The sequence below is a fragment of the Sminthopsis crassicaudata genome, chromosome 1, assembly GCF_048593235.1.
Source record: "Sminthopsis crassicaudata isolate SCR6 chromosome 1, ASM4859323v1, whole genome shotgun sequence".
Taxonomy (NCBI): domain Eukaryota; kingdom Metazoa; phylum Chordata; class Mammalia; order Dasyuromorphia; family Dasyuridae; genus Sminthopsis; species Sminthopsis crassicaudata.
The window spans coordinates 597032365-597055951 of NC_133617.1; the positions used below are offsets into that span (position 1 = coordinate 597032365).

Below are 23587 nucleotides of genomic sequence, written 5' to 3' on the forward strand. Positions count from 1 at the left end.
TACCACTGTGAAGATATAATACAAGGCAATAAATTTATTCCCCACATTGACAAAGACTTGAGTCTGTGTAATGACAGAATAGATGAGCCATAAAGAGCAGACAGAATGAGCCATCCCCTTCTGACCCACCTTCTCTCTTTGGTATATGGCATCCAATTTTCTTCTTCACAGAAAGTACTGATGCAGAAATCATTTACTTTTAGAACCTTTTTTTCCTACTTATTTTGGAGTAGTTTCCTGTTGTTTCGTTTGCTCATTCCCAGATTTCAGACCCATCTTTATGTCATGGTTTCAGAATCAGAGGCTAGTTTCATTTCAGAAAATACTTCTTGTTTATTATTTCATACAGTTTTTTATTGCTGTTCAAGTCTCTTCTAGGATACAATTTTCGTGACTAAGCTTTGCAATGTTAAGGTTTTAGTTTCAGCTTCTCATTTGTCTTGCAAATAGACCAATGCATGACAGATAAAATATAATGGTCATTATGGTTGATCATATGAAAAAAGTACTTTACATTTATATAATGCTACTACTCTTTCTAAGTGTCTTAAAGGCATCTTCTTTTATCTTCACAATCCCTTCGTGAGATAGATTGTATTAAATTTTATTCCCCGTTTCATCGATATGGAAATTGAGGCTTAGAAAAGTGACTTGACTTGCTGCTGCTGATACACATAAGAGTCACCTAGTTTTCTCCTGATGGCAAGTCTGGGGCTCTTTCCTTTATTCTGTACTTTTTGCTATCTATTGATTACTGACAGGCCTTCAAACTGTCCATGGGTGTCTATCCCAAGCACATGAAGACTTCTGATGGAATGGATGGATGAGAAACAATTTGTTCCAAAGAATACGAAGGTGATTAAAGCAGGGATTTTGGAGTATTTGGAGCTTGGTTAGACATTGGAGATGCCAAAATCATCCAATACATCCTTGGCCATCACTGGTCACCCTGACATTTGTTTTGCCACTGGATTTTGATGACTCTGGAAGAGGGAGTGAGACTGAAATTGAAATTCAACCTCACTTAAGTATAATCCACTCATAAGACAAAACATTGCTCATGAAATGAGCAGTAGTTATCTTTGGAAATAAAGAACAAACAACTTGGAGGAGTCCCTCAAATATGAGGAACCAACTAGAAAAAAATAACTAAAAATTGAAGCAAAATAAAAATCAAAATAAGGGATAAAATGAGGCAGCTGTATAAGTCAGCTGCCTAAGAAATGATTTATCAATGTATTGCTGACGGGACTAAGCTGTCTCTCAACTCTGGTCATGGAGAATAAAATGTAAGTGATGTTAAGATAAGCTGTGATCTAATTATTTGTAACCTGCTTATCATGAAGTAATATCCTAAGAGAAGAGTTTTGGTGGTTTGTGTGGTCTAGAAAAGAGCCAATAATGAAAAGTTTGATAGTTTGTCCTTGACTAGATAATAGGAATATTCATTGTTGCTTGTCAGATCCCTGTAATTCAGTTCCATGTAAACCCATACACACATAGATAATGGATTGATAGATGATAGACAGAAAGAACTATGTGAAATAGCATTATCAATTAGGAGAGATCAAAAAGAACCTGACTGAGGGTATTTGGGTTAAGCTTTGAAAAGCATAAGGAAGTCTAAGAGGCAGACTTGAGGAGACAGTATTATTCCAGGCTTAAGAGATGAGATAAATGGCTCTATTTTATAGTCTTGAGTAAGAAAGGGGGATGTCCTCTTTAGAGACAGCAACATGTGGAGGATATGTAGATTGGGGGTGGTTAAAATTATATCCATTTTATACTTTTTGAGTTTGAAATACCTTTATGACATGCAGAGAAATCTATTGGGGAATAGGTACTAGATTTTTGGGATACACAGTGGTAGAGCTGAAAGAGAGCTTGTTTTTAGTATTATACTTGTAGTTATGAGACCAGGTTACAAATTATTTTGCTATTTATTATGTGTGTGACCGTAAACAAATACTAAGTTCTCTGATCCTCATTTTTCCTCATCTGTAAAATGAAGGGGTTGCAATTGATAACCTTTATGCTCATTCTTTGCTCTAAATCTATGATACTTTGTGGGATATAAAGGCTGGATATGTAGGTATGTCTAGTGGAGAAGATGTGATCATTCATAACCTGAGGACAGTGACCCTTCCAATTCCATTTGCTTTGATTGCTTGCCCAGTAACCTTCTAGTACTGCTAGCTTTTCTCATGTTGGCTTTCCTGTTGGCTTTCCTACTGAAAAGAGAAAGTGTTGGCTGTCTGATACAAGGATTCTGTACTGCTTGGTAGTCCTATTTCTCAGTTAAACTCTGGCACTCTGCTACAGAAATTAATCTCTTGTGAGTTTTGTTAGCATGAATGAATAATCTGATCAGTTTTGGGAGATTGGATAATACACTGTAGCTAAACCTTTAAAGCTAAGAGCCAGATTGTGGGATACCATTAGGACCTATGAGGATCAGCTTGAGCAGTCAGGCAGCTGTCCTGACCCCCTCTTCTCACTTTTATCAACATTCCAACTGCCATAATCATGTATCATAGACTGCTTATATTCTGTTAATTGAAAATACATAATTGTCACCAAGTCACCAGTGTGAAATAAATGCCAACAGCAAGCCAAGTCTAGTTCAATCAAGGGAGCTTATTAATTGCAAGTAGAGTTGGAAAGATCTTAGATATTTTCAACTTCTTTTACCACATTTTTCACATGAATATAAATGATTAAACTAGTAGTCTCATCTGAAAAATCCTCCCTACCTTCATTCCTGATAAACTAATTCAGTGAACCTTTTCTCTTCTTATCCATTCTCTCTTACTTTCCTGCCTTATCCACTCTCCTGGCCTTGGTAATTATTTAAATGACTGGCAATTCTCTCCCAGGCCTTCTCTCTTATACCTGTAACATCTCTCAAATACTCCTTCTTCTCTCTTCTGATATCATCACTACACTAGTGTGGGCTTTCTTTTACTTCGTGCCTGGATTATTTTAGTAATTTGTTAATAGGTATTTGCCTCAAGTCCCTCCTTTCTCCAATCCATTCTTCATTTAACCATTACAGTGATTTTCCTAAAATGCCAGTCCTATCATGTTATCTTCCTACTTAATAAAGTGCAGTGACTTCCTATTACCTCCAGAAATACTCTCTCATTTAAACCCCGTCATAACTTAGCCTCTTTCTACATTTCCATTCTTCAAAGACTTTACTCCCTACTGTATACAGTCCAATCCAGTGCACCTAACCTCCTGACTATTCCATGGACAAGACATTCCATCTCTTGACTCCCATCAGTTTTCTCTGGCTGTCTCCCATGCCCGAAATGCCCTCCCTCCTCTACACTAACTAGTGACCTCCCTACATTCCTTTAAGCCCCAACTAAAATTATATCCTTTAATGGAAGCCTGTAATTCTATGCTTTCCTTTTACTAATTATTTCATGATTATTTAGCTTGCTTTGTATATATTTGTTTACACATTGTCTCTCCCATTAGATTGTTTGCACCTTGAGGACAGGGGCTGTGTTTTGTCTCTTTTTGTTTCCCAGCACTTGACACAGTGCTTATTACATAACAGGTGCTTAATAAATGTTTATTGATGGAGAGAATGAAATATGCTACATCACTTTGTGCCTTCCTGGAACAGTGAAATTAGGAAGAACTCACACACCAGTGATTTAGATGTACTGTGGGAGACAGAGAATCTGATCTTATAATGATTCTTTGCTACTCATCCATACCACCTAGCTTCCTTAGAGTTCTGGATTTGGTCCTTATTGACCTGACTTCAAATCCTACCTCAGATGATTTTTGACTGTGATCCTGAGCAAGTTACTTAATTTCTGTTTGCCTCAGTTTCTCCTTCTGAATATCTGGGCTACTAATAGTACCTACTTCTTAGAGTTGCGCAAATCAAACTAATATTTATGAAATGTTTTTCAATTATAGAGATGTTATATAAGTTCTAGCTTTTATTGTTATAATAATGCTTATCATTATTATTAGTATTATTCACAGTTGGGAGGGAGAAGATTAACAAGCAACTCTGCCCTATACAAAATTTTTCTTACAACAAACTCTCTAGTCTCATGTTCCAGATTCTCCGTAGCATAAATACCCTCACCTTGGCTTTCCTCTATACTCTCTCCATCACTTCTCTCATCTCAAGTTGCTTTCTTGACTTCCAACTTGACCAACACTAGCTCTGAGTCTATTTCCTGAAGCTTTTACTTTGGAGAATTTGAATACTCCCTCAATCTTTTTTTCCCCTCCTTGCTAGGACCTAGGGCATAATTCCAGGGTCCTGAAAATCATCTGACTAAGAAGTTTGATTCTTCCTTCTCTCTCTCTTTCCTACTCCACTCCAAACCTCTAATCCAACATAGGAGCAAGGACTTTGAAGTTTGGAAAGAAGCACCATGTAGTCCTACCTTTACCCTACCATGAATCCCTACTGCATCTCTGACAAGTGGTCATCCAACATTTGAGTTAAATCACTTCAGTGAGAGAGAACTCACTAAGCAAAGCATCCCCTTCACTTGGGGAAGTATTTTCTGATGTTTAACTCTAGTTTGCTTCTTATAATTCATTCAGTTTTTCTTTGGTTTTGTTCTTTAAGATTAAAACAAAAAAAAAAAAAAACAAGTCTAATCCGTCTTCCAAATGACAGCTCTTAAAATACTTGAATGCTACTATTTTGTCATGTCTGACTTTTCTCTTCCCCACACTTAGCATCTTTAGTCTTCATACCTTTTCTGGACCCTTTATCAGCTCATCAATGTCATTCCTAAACTGTGTCATTCCAGAATTGAACAATACTCTAAATGTGGTTCTCCTAGTACAGAGCAAGTGAGACTCTCACTTCTGTATTCTTTGGAATTTTCTAAATATAGCCTTAATTTAGTGGTTTGTCTGTCATATTATACCAATGACTCATAAGGAACCTGCAGTTCACTACAATCCATGGATAGTTTTTTTTTTTCAGATAATATGTTGTCTAACTATACATTTCCCGTTTTGTATTTTTATATAAAGTTACTTTTTGCTTTAACTAAAATGATGACTTCTGCATCCTGTACTTGAAGGGAAGATTGGGAGGGAAAAAAGAGGAAAACAAAAGATGCCACAAAAAAAGAAGGACAAACAATAACCACCTAATGAGATGTGAGCCTTTCCTAGCTCAGTCATTGGTGATGTATCCTGGGGCCAGAGCAGAGTTTTTGCTCAGATAGAGGTTATACATAGCAGGGCATTTATTGTGGAGAGAGAGGAGTCATTGAAGGTGGTAAAGGGCACAAGAAATGGGAAGTTGAATGTTGGCATAGAAGTGAATGTTGGTAGTATGAGATTTGCAAAATTGATCCAGTTTCCTTTGCTTTCAGTATCAAGACTAATAGGGGAATGAAACTATTCAGCATGAACATTTTGTTAGAACAAAGACTGTAAGTGGGCATGTTAGGACACAGGTGTGCTAGAACTAAAATAAGATGGTAGAAGACCAGGATAATCCATCAACAAGCATTTCCTAAGCATCTGTTATGTGTCAGGCACTGTGTTGAACACTATGGATACAAAAAAAACAAACAGAAAACTCAACCCCAGAATATTCTTGCTTTTACAGGACTATAGTCTAATGGAAGATTTTATACTTTCTTTGGGGATGCTTTGAAGTGTCATATAATTAAATTAATAAATATCTGTTAGAAAAAATAATGTTACAAATAGAAACGAAGCAATATTTGAAAGGTGTTATTTATAAAGAAATTAAAGAAGGTGACAAAGGGAGACAGTAGAACAGTAGTGAATGGATGTCAGTTTTAGAGTCAGGAAAATCTGGGCTTATCCTTTCTGATACGCATTTGCCAGACTACCATGGTACTTAACTTTTTTTCCCATTTATTTTTTTTTATTTTTAATTCATGAAATAAAATAAGCTTTTATATAACATACAATAAGATGATTGCACACAAAACTGTAAATCAGCTTGTTATTCCTTTTAAATATAGAAAAAATTATCTTGTAAATTTCTTTTTCCCTTTCTTCTCAGCCCTAGAGGTGACTACATTAGACACAGATATGTGTGTGTGTGTGTGTGTGTGTGTGTGTGTGTGTGTGTGTAAAACCATTCTATATATACAAGTCTATGTATCAATTCTTTTTTCTGGATGCAATAGCATCATCCTTTGTATGTCTTTTGTAGTTAATATGGGTATTTATTGTAAAGGGCTGGAACTCTGAAAGATGTACTTGAATCCAGAACAGCAGAGTACTTAAGGCTAAGTACCCACTCAATATGAGATAATGGTTCTGTAAACACATACTTAGATGGTATGGTGACTTAATGGCTCTCATCATGATTGGTGTTTTCTGAATGTATTCTGGTGAGGTAATCTGAGGCAAGGATTGGAGGGCTGAGGGAGAGGGTTAGAGTCTCTCTGCCGCAGTACACTCAGGAGAGAAGACTTTAGGTTCCAGACTACAGAGTCCAGGATTCATCTTTGATGAGCTGTCTGGCAGCTTGCCTGTCTCCTTCACTTCTCCTAAAGACCAAGGACTTTGATTGATCCTGACTCTCACTGATCCTGAGGCCCTCCAGAGAGCTAGCATGGACCTTATCAAAATGACCTAATTGCTTAAAGTTGTTTTTAAAACAATATTGCTATTGCTGTATACAATGTTTTCTTGGTTCTGCCTGTTTTGTTCTTCATTATTTCATGCAAGTCTATCCATGTTTTTCTAAAATTAAAAACCTCTACTTGTTTCTTATCATTTCCAAGAACAATTATAAAATTCTATGTTTGATATTGAAAGCCCTTATTAATCTCTTTCTCCATACCCTTTCCATATACCTTAGACCATACCACATACTCTATGATTTAATAAAACTGTCCTCTTTTTTTCTAGAGCAAGAAAATGCACCTCTAGATCCTGAGAATCTTTTCTGGCTGCTGCTGCCTTTGCATCATCTCTTTCTCCATCTCTTCCTTCTGGCTTTCCAGGCTTCCTTCAGTCCCAGCTAACATCCCACTTTCTACAAGCAGCCTTTATGGGTTTCTCCTAAGGCTAGTGTCTTCTCTCTATTGATTATCATCAATTTACCTTGTATTATATCTTGCTTGTATATAGTTGTTTCATATAGATCGTAAGCTGCTTGAGAGGGGATACTACTGCTTTCTTTGTATTCTCAGCATTTAATACAGGGGCTAGCACAAAGTAGGTGATTAATAATGCTTATTGACTGACTGACTGTTAGGGTGCTACCAGGAGATCTTTGAAAACTGGCCATTCTACATTTGCTTTAGTGGAGATTCCATTTAAGTAATTCCCTACATAAAAAAAATTCATGGATCTCAGTCCAAAAAATGTTTTATTGGATGTAGATTAGAAAGGGTGTGGGTTGGAAGCAGAGAGCTTGGCAGGATGTCTGCCATGTTGAGCTTCAGATGACTGTGGGAAATCCAGCTAAATAACAGGGCATGGAGGTTGAAGAAAAAATGTTCTGTGTCATTTTAAACAATATTTCTTATTCTAAACAATTCTTATATGCATACAAATAGCAGAGCCAAGTGGTTCTCAGGTGCTTAAAATTATTATTATTATTTTGAAACTAGGTTTGTTGCAGAAAGAGAAAATTGCTATTGAAGTTTTTCAGATTTGCTGTCTCCTTCTGCCTCCTGAAAATCGGAGAAAGTTGCAACTGTTGATTAGGATGATGGCGAAGATCTGCTTAAACAAGGAGATACTACCACTCTGTGATGGCCTTGGCATGCATACACTGGTATGTTGCACTCTCAGGTTTAACATAATTTGGATATTTTAAATTATTTATAAATGACTAATCATCTATTAGATTAGGCAAGGACATGAAACTACATAGACAAAATTGGCTTGCTTAGAGTACTTTTCACACTCCCTATTTCCCTTTCCTTTTCCTGCAATATATTCCACACTCTCAAGAAGAAATGAATCAGATTATTGTTTTTTGTTTGTTTGTTTTTTTTCCTTTCTGTAAGGGACTCAATTTAGAGAAAGTAGAGTTTAGGAGTAGACAGCTTTTTACTTAGCAGAAACATTTCTTACTTTCATTTGTAAAGACCCTTGGAAAGGCCGAGTGAGCTCCCATATGAAAACATTCTCTCCCTCCCCTAGATCAAAGGAAAGGAGCTGCACAGGGAACTGATAGTGTCCTACCAGATAAAATGGATTTAAGAGATGTGACAAGGAGGCTGGATAAAAGAGAAAGATATAGATACAAGACTAGATTGGCCTACTGGATTGACACTCTTCTCCCCATCCTCACACACAAAAAAAGCATTTTATTAGTTTTATATTTATCAGATTTATCAGATTCTTTACCTACATCAAGGAGACAGAAGCAGACCCAGCTGTCTTCTTTCAGCAGCCACAAAAACATAGCAAGATTATAGAAACAGGAAAGAATCACTTTCTTATTTTTGATAAGAGTATAGTTAGACATTACCTATTAAATCTGATCTTAGCTACTGCATGTAAATTTTACTTTTCTTTTTCTATTCTTAAATAGATATTAAACTTAATCATTTAGATTTTAGAAGTCATTGAGTCCAATTTCTTAATTTTGTTATTTTTTTATATTAAAATTTTTTTCAATTAAAAATAATTTTCTCTTCCTCTCACCAATACCCTCTTTCCCCCTGAAAAAGAAAAAAACACAAAGATCTTGTAACAAATATACATATTCAAGTCTATATTAGCCATGTCCAAAAAATACATTAATTATATAGCCCATATCCTGAGTCCATCATCTCTCTGCAAGGTGATGGGTGGTACATTATATCATCTGACCTAAAAATGCTCACTTAGCAAGTTCATTGATTAGAGTTCTTGAGGATCTCAAAGTTGTTTGTCTTTATGCCTGCTGTTGTTATTATATAAATTATTCAGCATGCTGTCACTTCACTATGTATCAATTCAGTACAAGTCTTCCTTGGTTTCTCTGGGAATGTTCCCTTTTATAATTTCTCATATCACAGTAGCATGCCATTTATTTCATAATTGATGCATCCCCCTTATTTTACATTTTAAAGAAGGGTGACACAGTGGATAGAGTGCCAGTATGGGATGCAGTCCCCTCATTTACATTTTATAGACAGGTGATGCAATGGTTAGTGCAGCAGGCTTGGAGTCGGAAAGACTAATCTTTCCAAGTTCAAATGTGGTCACAGACACTAACCCTTTAATCCTGGACTTGTCCCTTAACTTTGTCTCAGTTTCCTCATCTGAACTAGATAAGGAATTGGGAAACCTTTCTAGTATATCTATCTGCCCAGAAAATCCCAAATGGAATCATGAAGAGATGCACACTACTGAAATGACCGAACAACCTTATTTTACAGATATGAATACTTAGGCCTGGAAATGTGTGCACTATGGCATCATTTAGCCTCTCCTTAGTGAAACATATAGACACTGCAGGTAGTTTATAGAGGCTCTTGAATACTCCTGCTATCCCTCATGAGCATTTGAGGAAATTCTAAAAGTCACATTGGATGATATGGATAGTTGTGGGGCTTTTATGTGGAATTTCAAAAAAAATCATACCCATATGAGTTAATGAATCACATGATCAATAAATATTAAGCACCTATTGTGTGATAGGCATTTTGTTAAGTACTGGTTAGTTTTCTTTTCCTAACTTCTTCCTTTCTTGTACCCAACACACAAAGATACACAACACACACACACACACACACACACACACACACACACACACACACACACACACAGAGCTTTTAATCAACCATCTGTGCCTTCTCAAGGGACCAATGGAAACAAAAGTACCTTAGAAAGGATAGGTTTTTCTGTACAGACCACTGTACTGGTTGGTACTCAGGATTATAGTAATTCTATCTCCTGGCTGAAAGAGATCATTTCATCACCTAGTGTGCTTTCTGTAAGCTGCCCACAGTTACATTTAGCAGGAGTTTATTGAGTGAGAATCCAGAATACATTGCAATGCTCTTAAAGAAAATAAAAAGGGTGGCCAGAAATGTGACTATTGGGGCACTCTGGCCATGCTAAGCAGTGTTCTCCTAATGTCATAAAGGATGCTCTATCATTTCACTAATGTCTCTAAAGCTTGAACTACTCGAGGAAAACTGCCACATAAATACAGGTCATGACAATAGTTGTAATTTCTCAGATTTGTTAACAGGAAACTTAAAACAAATTTATGAGTGGGCTTTAAGGACTGCCTTTTATAAGCTCTGTCTTTTATGAACTATCTTTTTTCCTTCTTGAGGCAAATGAAATGCTCATCTCAGGCAAGCTGGAACATAAGGAGCAGCCCCTCTGGGTTTGAAATATGTCTGGCTAGAAGAGTATAGTGTTTGGGAATATGCTTCTTTTGTTCATGTTTTTACAATTTTAATTTTAATTACAAATTTAACAATCATCAGCAGACACAAAAACATTTTGGTAGATAAGAACAAAAAAGGAGGACTACATATGAAACTATTAACTTTTGTTAAAATATCTATTGTGAATTATTGTGGATTTGGTAAGGTAGACACAAAACCTCTGGATTGTTTCTTCTGAAACATTTAGCTTTGCCTCATCTAGATTAGGTGACAGTGGTTCAGGTTGCAAGTGATACTTTATCTGTTTTTTCCCTTAACCACTTTCTTTTCTTCCCCTTCCAGATGGTTCAGACATTTTCACGTTGCATCCTGTGCTCCAAGGATGAAGTTGATTTGGATGAGTTGTTAGCGGCCAGGCTGTTGACATTTCTGATGCACAATCACCAGGAGATCTTGCAAGCTCCCTCTTCCTTGCAGAATGCAATAGAGGAACATATAGCCTATTTGCGACGTGTCCAGGTAAAACTTACGAATAATGCTAATAGCCAACACTGATGCAGCATTTTATCAAATAGATTTGCCAAATGCTCTATACATTTGATCCTCACAATAGCCCTTTGGGATAGATATTATTATCTTCATTTTACAGATGAGGAAACTGATCCTGAAAGATTAAGTCACTTGTCAAAGATCCCATAGTTAGCAAGCATGTGAGGGCGAATTTGAACAGATCTTACTGACTCCAATTCCAGCAGACCAGTAATAATAGCTAGCATTTTTGTATATTATTGACAATGTGGCAAACATTGCATAAGTGCTTTACAAATATCTTATTTGATCTTCACAACAACCTTAGGAAATAGCTGCTATTATGAGAGGATAATTATCTAAGAAAGAGAAATTAATTAATACTTAATCTGCACCTATTTTGTGGCAGATGCTGGAAATAAACAGTAAAATTCTAATGTAGTCCACTGCTTCTGCAAGATCTTTTATTTCCCTGTAAGGAGAAAGTAGGAAAGCTGGATTTGTTTCAGGGCAAAGAAAATGTCAGATAGATAGAGAACTAGGAGAGGGAAGTGTCATAGAAGTCAAAGTTCTAGAGATGCCTTGGAGTAAGGAATGGTATCAAAAACTGCAAGGGATCAGACAGGATGAAGTCAGAGAAGAGGCCATTGAATATTACAGGTAAGGAATTATTGGTAACTCTGGAAGAATAGCTTGAGCTAAGTGAGGTTGCAAGAAATAAATGAACAGTAGAGATGAGTTTGTTAGTGAAACTTAGGAATAGGAAGTAGGATGATTGCTTTAATGAGACAGCACCATCCAGTGAAGGTTTCTAAAAGATGAGACAAGTCTGAGCTTTTTTGTAGTAATTAAGGAAAGATCTATTAGATAAAGGAGTTTGAAGATGATTGATGGCAAACTCCTACAGGGTATAGGAAAGGAATGAAATCTAAGATAGAAGTATAAGGATTAATCTTGGAAAAGAGAAAGTCCAACTATTGTATTCTACTCAGAGACTGCAATAGAGGAGCAGATGATGGGGAAAGAGGTAGTGGGTTTTTGAGAAGAGGGATCTCATGACTGGTGGTCTTGTATTTTCTCAATAAAGTAGGAGGCAAGAATATCTATTAAAAGGATGGGAAGGCTTTGGAGATTTGAAAAGAGAGGATTTAGCCATTGGTCAAGGTAATAAAAAAAATAAAAATTTTGCTTTGCAGCAGGAAGGGTCTAATTGAGCTTAGATAATGCACTCTGTAATAGATCTGAGCATGATCTTTCAGTGGCTGCTCAGTAGCTCAAGGATAGGAACAGAGAAGGGCCATATTTGGGGTGACCCAAGGTTGAGAACTAGCAGGATAGAAAAGATAGCTCAGTGAGGCTGCAGAGTCATGGAGAGAAGAATCAAGAAAAAAAAAGAAGAAATGAGACCAAAGCAATAGTGATGGAAGGGGAGAAGAACAGATATTTAATTATTAGGAGAACAGGAAGGAATAGAGGGGCTAGAGACTGTGATGAAGATACAGGATAGCTTTAGGAAGAGTGAGGGCAGTGGAGCATAATCTTTAACATGGATTTTATTGAAGAGGTGATTTTTTTTCCTGTATTTGAGTGTAGTACTTTGACTTTCTTGTCACTATAGTCTTACTAGTTTTATCAAAATTTCCATAACTGTTTTGGTGCCAAAAACAAAAAAAAAATATTTTAGTGTGATTGTAGAACAAAATCTAAAATCAAACAATGGGTAATGTAAAAGTGTTAATTCATCTTATACACCATAATTGTAACTCTCTGGGGACCCAGTATAATACATTGACTGTGATAGATCCTTAATCAATGTTTGATACATGTGTGAGTGAATGAATAGATAAATGAATGATGAAATGAGTATAGTCATACCTTGGAGATATTGTGGCTTTGATTCCAGGTCACTACCATAAATGGAATCATGCAAGTTTTGTGGTTTTCCAATGAATATAAAAGGTATATTTATATTATATCGTAGTATATTAAGTGCAATACTCAAGTCTAAAAAAAATGTACCTCTTAATTAAAAAATACTTCATTGTTAAGAAATGCTAACCATCACCCGAGACTTCATTAAGTCATAATCTTTTGGGTGGTGTATAGTCTTGCCTTGAAGCCGATGGCTGCTGACTGATCAGAGTGGTTGTCTAGTTTTCAGTCTATCTCTTCTTTTGAGATGTTTCTATAACTAAGTTTAATCATTTCTAGTTTTTGATTTAAAGTGAGGGATGTGGGAATCTTTTTTGCAGTCAAATATTTAGAGGCCATTGTAAGGTTATTAATTGACCAAATTTCAATATTGTTGTTTCTCAGGGAATAGAGAGGCCCAGAAAAAGGAGAGAGATGGGGGAATGGCTGGCTGGTAGAGTAGTCATAAAGCATACAACATTTATCTGATAAGTTTGTGGTTCTGCAAATAACAATAATAATCAAAAATCACTGATCACAGATGTCTGTAACATATAATAATAATGAAAAAAAATTGAAATATTCAAGAATTGCCAAAATGTTACACAGAGACACAATGTGAACATGTGCTGTTAGAAAAATAGTACCAGCAGACTTGCTTGATATGGGGTTCCCATAAACCCTTCAATTTGTAAAAAAATATTTGTGAAGTGCAATAAAGCAAAGGACAATAGAATGAATTATGCCTGTTTGTTGTCTGCTGAAGCAGGGGAACAGTAAAGAAGAGAAAATCTCATTTTCTTCCACTTAGGTGAGAGATGACAAGACTTGGTTATATTCTAAAGATGAATAAAGAGGAAGGCTTTTTCCCCTACTAACATCAATTTGGGTGGCAGAGCAAAGTTTCCACAGAACAATAATGACTCTTTCCTATTCAGAGTTCCTTGGTTTTGTACTACCGGTAGTTTAAGAACAGCTCCTAGAGATATTAAGTCTATTTTGTTTTTATACTGATGGAACTTTTTATTTTAAACCAAATTTAGGTACAACCCTTGTAGTAACTAAATAACAAAGATAAATTTAAAAAACAAAAACAATCTCAAAGCTTTTTATTCTAACTATATTATACAAATAATTTATTCATGATTGCTCTCCATAAGTGTTTTGTAATGGGTCTCAATATTGGATGAGTTAAGTTCATCTTGTGAGATACTTCACAGCAATTTTCATTTTCATCATTACTTTAATAAGCCAGCATTTGGGGGATTGTTTTAGTTAATTACCTTTCCACCTAAATAAAACCTAAGAGATTTGCTTTGTTTATAAATTTGCTGAGCTTTGTTTATAAATGCTTTTTAAATTTTACTAGAATTACAGAAGACCTTTAAAAAAATTTGATCGCATAATTTACATTGTCTATCAGGATCACTAGAAATGAGACCAAATTAAACACAGCTATCTCCCTCCTTGCCTTTTTTTTCCTGTATTTAGGTTTGGTAATTTAACTTCCTTGTCACTATAGTCTTACTAGTTTTATCAAATTTTCCATAACTGGTTTTGGTTCCCTAAACAAACAAAACAAAACAACAACAACAACAAAAAAAACCAGGATGTGTATCTGTATATAAATGCATACTTGATTATTTTATTTGCATTGTATTTACTAACATAGTTATCTTATATCATTAAGTATGTTCAATGATTGATTCTAGGTCAATAAAAAGCCATCTTTTTCATTTAAATGAAAGCCATGATTTCTCATAGCTTATAATTACTCAACATATACAGTGGACAAAACACATGGCCAAGTGGACAACTAGTTAATTACAGGTGTTTTTCTCTGCCATGACAGCTTCCTTTCTTTACAGCACCACAGAATTTGGTAAAAACAGTTTCAGAAACAATCATAAAGTAGAATCTCCCCACTCCACTTTCATTTGACAAATGAGGAAGCTGAAATCCAGAGAGATGAAGTAATTGGTAGTAATGTTCCACACTGCTTCCTAGAACCCTAGCCTCTTCATTCCCTCTTTCCAAGTACTTTTTGGTAGATATCACTAGTCCTTTTACATGGTGAATTCTATACTGGATCTATGTATAAGTTTCAAATGTTTTGTTCAATGAGTTAATACCATTTTGTTAATACGCAGTTAATATGCAGCAATCTGTGTACAAATGATTCAACTAGCAAACTGAAGATTTGGTATACTTTGGGTACCAGACTAGATGCCAGAGACAGAAAAACACAAGACAGCTTATATTATACTATTGAGGTAAAACAGTGTCTGTGTACACACACACACACACACACACACACACACACACACACACACGAAATATACAGAGAAAATACAAATCAACTGGGGAAGGAGGGAGTAAATAGCATTAATACCTGGGAAGATCAAGAAAGTCCTCTTGTAGTACCTGTAGTTTTGCTTTAATTTTTTTTTTGTTTATGAAATAAAATAAGCATTTCATAACATCATCATCATAATAAAAATTTGATTGCACATGAAACTGTAAATCTTATGACTACTTGCTATGCCTTTCAAATATATAATAAAGCTATATTGTAAATTTCTTTTTGTTTTCCACTTTTCTTCCCTTCTCCTCCCTGAGATGGTTACCATTAAACACAAATATATAAGTACTCACAAAACCACTATACATACTTCTATTTATCAGTTCTTTCTCTGATGCATATAATATCACCCTTCATGTGTCTATTGTAGTTAATGTGAGTATTTATAATAGTCAATATGATTTTTTTTTGTTCAAAGTTGTTCTTAAAACAATCTTGCTATTGGTACTCGAGTTGTGTTTTTAAGGAAGCTAGTGATCTTGAGATTTGTAGTTGAGATGGAGGTGCAATCTAGCTATAGAGGACCACCTATGAAAAACTGATAATTGAAATGTTGTATATAGTACAAGTAAATGGATTTGATTGGAATATAGGGTGCTTAAAAGAAAATAATGTAAGACTATTAAATAACATGTGTACAATTTTACTCTAGTTAAGTCAGTGTCATGGTCACAGATCACCATTTATATATTGCCCTTCCCTGACCTCCAAGTCAAATTTGAGGAAGTTTTGGGGCTTCATTGCTTAGGGTCCCATCTTCCAAATAGATATTTACTAAGGCATCTAAATGTGTTAGTGTGGGTTTTTAAAATATATTCTCTAGACTATAGGGATTGAGTTGGATTACAATATAGTATTTTCATCTTTTTTGTTGTTTGCTTTTTGTACTCTTTTTCATTTTTTCTTTTTGATCTGATTTTTCTTGTGCAGCATGATAATAGTGGGAATATGTATGGAAGAATTACATATGTTTAACATATATTGGATTATTTGTCATCTAAGGAAGGGGTGAGGGAAAGAAAGGGAGAAAAAAATTGGAACACAAGGTTTTGCAAGGGTGAATGTTGAAAATTATCCATATATATATATTTTGAAAAAACAATAATATATCCTCTACTGGCCATCATATTTTCATTTTTAATATGGGTTTCTTGAAGACAGTTCTTTAAATGACTCGGCAGAAGAGATCAGTTAGAAAGACAGCATCATGTAGTAGAATGAATGCTGAATGGGGAATCAGGATCTTGGAACAAATCACAACCTAAGTCTCAGTTTATCTATAAAATGTAGGAATATGAACTGGGAAAGACTTGAGTTTAATCAATGGATTGACCGATCACAATTTTAGAGAGCATTTTGGTGATAGACTCAAGATGCAGAATGAGACATGCATTTTTGAACATGGCCAGAGCAAGAAATTGTATTCTTGATTATGCATATTTATTACATAGGTTTTCTTTTCTTCCTTTTTTTCCCCATTGGGAAGTCAGCTGGAAAAGAGAGAATAGTAATTCTTGCAAAACAAATAAGGTACAAACTTCATTTTGACTATAGTGGAAAGGGACCATTTGCTGAAATTGAACATTGTTAGTGATCCAAGACAATTTCAATAGACTTGGGATTGAAAATGCCATCTGCATACAGAAAAAGAATTATGGAGACGGAATTCAGATTGAAGCATACTATTTTCACCTTTTTTTTTCCTTGTGGTTTTTCCCTTTTATCCTGAGTCCCCCCTTCCCCCCGCCCCAACACACACATAACATAAGTAATATGGAAATATGTTTTAAATGATTGTACATGTATAACCTGTATCACAGATTGCTTGCTAACTAGGGGAGGAGGGACATAAAGAAAGGAGGGAGAAAAAAATTGGAATTCAAAATCTAACAAAAATGAATGCTGAAAACTATCTTTACATATAATTCGAAAAATACTATTAAGTGAAATTGAACATTGTTTCTTAGAATTTAAGCAAGAATTATATGAAACAAATTAATTTCTTCTGAATCAAACTCCAATTTGAAACATTATAGCCAAAAGATAGATTGTTTTAAAATGATAGAAAGCCTTATTCCCTAGGATTTCAAGAGAGCATCTAGATTGTGCAGTGTATATAGAGTGCTGGCCCTGGAATTAGGAAAACCTGAGTACAAATCCAGCCCAAGACACATATGAGGTGTGTGATCCTGCATGATTCACTAAACCCTGTTTGCCTCAGTTTTGCTATATGTAAAATGAGCTGGAGAAGAAAATAACAAACCACTCCAGTATCTTTAATATGGGGTCACAAAGAGTCAGTGACAGCTAAATGACAAAACAACATTAAGGGATTTCAGGACTGATACCTGGTTTACTAATTTAGAGATGTGCAGCTTTTCAAGCTTTGTGAAGGAACATTATTCTTACCATAACTGTGTTTTCTCCTTTTAGATAAAATACCCAGGAGCGGATACAGATGCAACTCTGTCTGCCCCATCATTTTGTCGTCAAATTAGTCCAGAAGAATTCGAATACCAAAAAGTGTGTGGCTCCCAAGAACCTTTAGCAACATTATTAGAGGAAATCATCACAGATAACAAATTGTCAGTCAAGGATAAAAAGAAAAAATTGAAACAGGTAAAGAAGAAAGAGAAGGAAAAGACATTTGTAACCATTCTTTTAAAAACTGATTTTCCTTTAATGACTTGACTTTATATTCTCTAACGTTTGAATTTGATGCTGTGAGTCATGTTGGTTTTGTTAGATATATTTATTCAGTCCATGCTTCAGCTATCCTGTTGATTTGCATAGTTAGAGTCAGTTTCCTGGAATTCTTCTGTCAATGCAAATGTATTTTCTAATACACTCCTTATTTACAGTTTTATTTTTCTAAGTTATGCACTTTGTTCCAGTAGATGTTAAGAGATGAGTGAAAAGAGCATTTGATCATAGTTGTGAAAGGGACATCAAATGAAAACAGATGAATTATTTCTCGCCTCCACAAAATAACAAAATATTTAAGAAATCTTAGAGCAAAGTGAAAAAGCAGGAAAAACAACCACCACCAACCCCCCCAAAACATAAACAAATAAACAAAAAAAAAAACCCAGAGCACTAGGATAGTCCCAGGCTTTATACACATAGGGACACAATCCCTTAATAAAGGGAACAAATCTCCAAAAAACTAAAGTACTTAGGTATGTTCAGATCATTAGGTATGCTGATTACTTTCTCAGGCATGCATCACCCTTGAATCTTCCCCTTCCCTTTAGCAGGGATTCTTAATATGGAGTCTGTGAACTTGTTTCTTTGTTTTTTCAAGGTATTTTGATTTATTTTGTTAGATATTTACCAATTACATGTAGAAAATTTTTAGCATTCTTTTTTTAAAATTTGAGTTCCAAATTTTTTCCCTGCTACCTGTCTTTCACCTACCCCTTGAAAAGGCTAGCAATTTAGTATCAATGATACATGTGAAGTCTTGCAAAACATATTTCCATATTACCTTGTTTCAGATGAAAAACATAAATTGTAGCAGTTCTTTTTGGGGTAGGAAAAATTGGAAATTTAGGGAATGCTCATAAATTAGGGAATGGATGAATATGTTATAGTATATAACTATAATGGAATACTATTATTCTATAAGAAATGAAGAACAGATTGATTTCAGAAAAAGCCTGGAAAGACTTACACTAACTGATGCTGAGTGAAGTAAAGTTAGCAGAATCAGGAAAATATTATACACAGTAACTGCATGATTTGTGCAATGATCAACTATGATAGACTTAACTCTTCTCAGCAATATGATGATCCAAGACAATTCCAATAGACTTGGAATGGAAAATACTATCAGCAATCAGAGAAAGAACTATGGAGACTGAAAGTTGAATCAAAGCATGGTATTTCCACCTTTAAAAAAAAGAAAAGAAAAAAAAAACACACAAAATAAGAAAAATAAAGACTCTCTGACCTCAGAGTTTATCAGTTTTCTCTCCATATGTGGATAGCATTTTCCATCATGGATTCTTTGAAATTGTTTTGATCACAGTAGCTAGTCGATCATTGTTAAGTACTGCTATTCCTGTACACAGTATTCTCATGGTTCTGTTCATTTCACTCTATATCTGTTAATGTTTATCTTCCCAGTCTTTTCTGAACCATACTACTCATTATTTGTTATAGCACAATACTATTCCATAACAGTTCTATGCATCAATTGCTCAACTGCTATGAGATTATATGGCACTGAAAATAAGTAGTCCCAAATGAGAGTTTCTGTATTTCCCTGTTCCTAAGAAACTTTCCAATAATTCCCAGATATATCAACCTAAGCCTACAACAGAAATTCATTCTACTACATTATTTATTCTAAACTTCAGTGATTTCTCAATTGATGAGTATAACCTCAATTTTCAATTCTTTGCCACTCTGAACTTGTTTTATTTTAATTTTAACACCTGTATTACAATAAATGGTATACTTTGTAATCCTATGTATTTAGTGTTATATATTTATAAATATTATTTTGAAAATAGGAGCCCTGGAGCAGCTAGGTGGCATAGTGGATAGAGCACCAGCCTTAAATTCAGGAGGACCCGAGTTCAAATTTGGTCTCAGATACTTAACACTTCCTGGCTGTGTGACCCTGGGCCTCTTAACCCCAGTCTCAGGAAAAAAAAAGGAGTCCTAGGGTTCACCAGACCATAAATGGGGTTTATAATACAAAAACTCACCTCCCTCAGGAGAAGGGCAAATGACAATATGCCTCAGAACATTCTGCCCTATTGGGCTCATAATTTGGAAATGCCTGAGCACTCTCCAAGTATTAAAGTCCTTCTATATCAGCTGCCTTTGGAAACCTCTCTTCTGAGTTGTCATATGCCCAATTATGCCTTGTTGCAGCCTACAATTCTCTCTCACATAGGTCCTTGCCTGACATCTCAAATGCCCCTTGCCCTTGCTGTCCTTCCACATTTGTCATCCATTGGAACTCTGCCTTCTTCACTGGTTCTCTCTGCCTCCCAAGTTTCTCACTTCTCCACCAACTGCTGCTATTACATACTGAGGCTCCCTTCAACTTCTTTAACTGTCACTGCTATGTGCCCCTGCCCTTGTCATTGCTCTGCTATTGCTTCTGAAAAGAGTCATCATTCATTGGAATGAAGAGGACTCTGATGTTCCTTGAAGACAATCAACATATAGATGAATCTGTCTAAAATTTTTTAAATGGATCAGTTAAAATTCAATCTTTGTTGAGATTTAAAAGTCATTTTGTGTTATTTGTGGAAAAAGCCAGTTTCCTATTCTTCCAAGACATGTCATCACTGATACTCTAATAGAGTCATACAATGTTAGAAAGATCTTGGAGAAATCAACTGCCTTTTTTGTGTGTAGAATGGAGCTGAGGTCTAGAGAGAAAAGTCACTTCTCTGAATATCATAACTAAATTGGTGGCAGATTTTTAATGGCTTTTTTCTTAAATATACTAGAGAGAGTCGGATGAAGTGGACTGAGCTCTGGATTTGGAGTTATAAGAAAATGGAAGTAGAAGAAAATGAATCCTGGCTCTGATGTCACTAGTCCTGTAGTAGTGGCCACCTAGGTGATTCAATAGCTAGAGCATCAGACATGGAGTCAGGAATGTTCATCCTACTGAATTCAAATTGAGTCTCAGAAACTTACTAGCTAAGTGACAGCTAGTCAAGTCACTTAAGCCTATTTACCTCAATATCTTCTGTAAAATGAGCTAGAGAAAGAAATTACAAACTGTTCTATTATCTTCACCAAGAAAACCCAAATGGGGTCACAGATATGACTGAAAAAATTGAACAATAACAACAATAATATCAATATCCTGTACTTTCTGGCTAGTTTTTTATTCACTGTGCTTTCTTCTTCCACTGAGGATCATCATACTTTTACCATCTAACTCAGAGGATTGTAGCAAAAAATGGTTTGTAAACTTGAGAGCACTATAACTAAATGAAATGGATTATTGAAATGACTTGGAATAAGTTATTCTGAACAATTTTCTTGTGCTGGCTCAAAATGTTGTTTAAAGGTTGAGTAGGTGTTTTTAGGTTTCATGGCTGATTTTGTTTCTTAAAAAAGCATAAGCAAACTTAAAGTAGTGATTGGATAAATTAAGAACTTCTGAAAAATGCAATTTTCACAGAATTCAGCAGTACCATTTAGTTCTTCAAGCTTTATCCTGTAGTTGCATAGTGTGAACAATCAAAGAAAAACAGTTTAAAAGATTTAGAATGGTGTAATAGAGTGACTGTTCTGGGCTTAGGTTGGTGTGTCTGGGAATTGTTGGAAAGTTGCTTAGGACTAGGAAAATATAGAAACTCTAATTTGGGATCACTTATTTTCAGTGCCATATAAACTCATAGCAATTAAGCAAGTTATTTCCAAACCACATTATCTGTCTTAAAAAGTCAATGTAGTAAAATATCTTTGGAGATTGGAAAATTAGAGGGTCTCTCTTTCCTTCTTTCCTTCTTTTCTTCTTCTCTTTCCTTTCTCTCTTTCCTCCTTCCTTCCTTCCTTCCTTCCTTCCTTCCTTCCTTCCTTCCTTCCTTCCTTCCTTCCTTCCTTCCTTCCTTCCTTCCTTCCTTCCTTCCTTCCTTCCTTCCTTCCTTCCTTTCTTCAGCTGTTTTCAGTCTTTTCCATATGTCTATCCCATTCTTTTAACAAAGCAATAAATTACTTTTTAAAAATAGTAGTTGGGAAGTATAGAAAGGATGGAACAGAGAAACAATCATTGTAGAATTCTATTGACCTTTTCTTTGAATCTTACTATCTGATTTTTTTTTTAAGTTTCAGAAATCCTATCCTGAAGTCTACCAGGAACGATGTCCTACACCCAAGAGTGAAGCTCTGGTGTTTCCAGAAAAATCAAAACCCAAACCACAACTATTGATGTGGGCACTGAAAAAGCCTTTTCAGCCTTTTCAAAGAACTAGAAGTTTTAGAATGTAATTCATTTTAAAATAATTAATGATCTCTTTTTCAAGTGTATGAATTTGGAAGAGAGGGCAATACATTTTGACTACTGAAATGTATAAAAAAATTGATTTTTTTAAAAAAATGTTGAGCCATTATTAGTTTTTTATATCTTGATTTCTATTTTTTAATGTACAGTTGGAGTCACAATTATAGGCGAAATGTTGATTTCTATTTTTTAATGTACAGTTGGATTCACAATTATAGACCAAGTTCTGTATAGTAGAATGAAACTGGAAATTTTAAGAATGATGTGTTTTAGTTCTCTTTAGTCTCTTGTTTTAAATGTTACTTTTTAAATGTCACTATACACTGAATTGTGTATAAGTGTTTGTGTGTGTGTGTGTGTGTTGTGAATGTGTGTAAAAGCTATTAGCTCTTGAGATATTTGTAAACAAGCTGGGAAAAATGATTGTATGTACTTGAATGAAAACAAAACACTGGGTACTGTTACTATGCTGTTATTGCCTCTACAACCATATATGATTTCTTTTTTGCAAATTCTGTGATTTTTTTTTGAGTATACAAAGGTTCTTTAGACTCTGTGTTGGTCCTTAGTTCCTTTACCCTTGATGTATTTATTGAGCATCAACATAGATATCAGTAGCTTTTCCCATGACATATCATTCAGTATTTGTATGTGTGCCTGGAATGGCTGAATTTGGAGTCTGGCCAAAGTTGAAAATTTGGACAAAATAAACTATGCCAGGTGCTCTCAGTATTGTAACTCCTAGTCAAAATCTTTAATGTTTTTCTGTGAAAAACATAGATGGGAGAAGGGCAATGAGAATGTTTCCTTTCACAAATATATTTTTCTGAGCCAATGAAAATTTATTTTGGAATTTGGCAGAGTATGGATGTATATATGGATATGTGAACAATAAAATGCATTTTTTCTATGGAGTTGTTATGCCTTCTTGCATTTACATGTTCACTTCTGTTAAAGCATGCTGTTAGAAATCTCACTGCCCAAGGTGTAAGTCACCATTGTCTACATTTTTTGAACTTGAATGTTTACTTGTTCATTTATGTAATGAAGAAGTAGGAGTTTGCAGAATAATAATTAGAGTAATTGCAAATATTTACATAGCTTAGTATGTGCTAAGCACTGTGAGAAGTGCTTTACAAATACCTCATTTGATCTTCACAACAATGCTGAGAGTTAGGTGCTGCTATTAACCCTATGTTACTAATGAGGAATATGAGACAAACAATTAATACTGTATAGATTTTCATCTACATTATCATAATCTTAAAAACACATATCCCTTAATTTTACTTTGCTGCCAATTCTTAGTGACAAATCTTTGAAATCTTTACATTGTCTCATTACATTTAACCTGTAGAGTAGGATAGGGAGCTATCCCCCTGCATTGGTTAAAACCATTATTTCCACCAAACAAATGAAATAATGGAATAAATGTCCTGCTTCAAGATTTCAGGAGATACTGTATAAGTTTTCAGTCAC

At 35.1% G+C, this 23587-nt stretch overlaps 1 protein-coding gene across 1 annotated transcript in view; it reads left to right on the top strand.

The window, feature by feature from the left end:
• DEPDC1B (DEP domain containing 1B) overlaps positions 1-22220 on the top strand; it is a 131192-nt gene extending 108972 nt beyond the window's left edge. Inside the window, exons 4-7 of the mRNA XM_074282447.1 lie at positions 7602-7768; positions 10671-10847; positions 17563-17748; positions 21934-22220. Coding sequence (XP_074138548.1) covers positions 7602-7768; positions 10671-10847; positions 17563-17748; positions 21934-22095 — 692 coding nt within the window. The 3' untranslated portion in view covers positions 22096-22220. The remainder of the gene's footprint in view (positions 1-7601; positions 7769-10670; positions 10848-17562; positions 17749-21933) is intronic.
• Positions 22221-23587: the final 1367 nt, after the last annotated feature.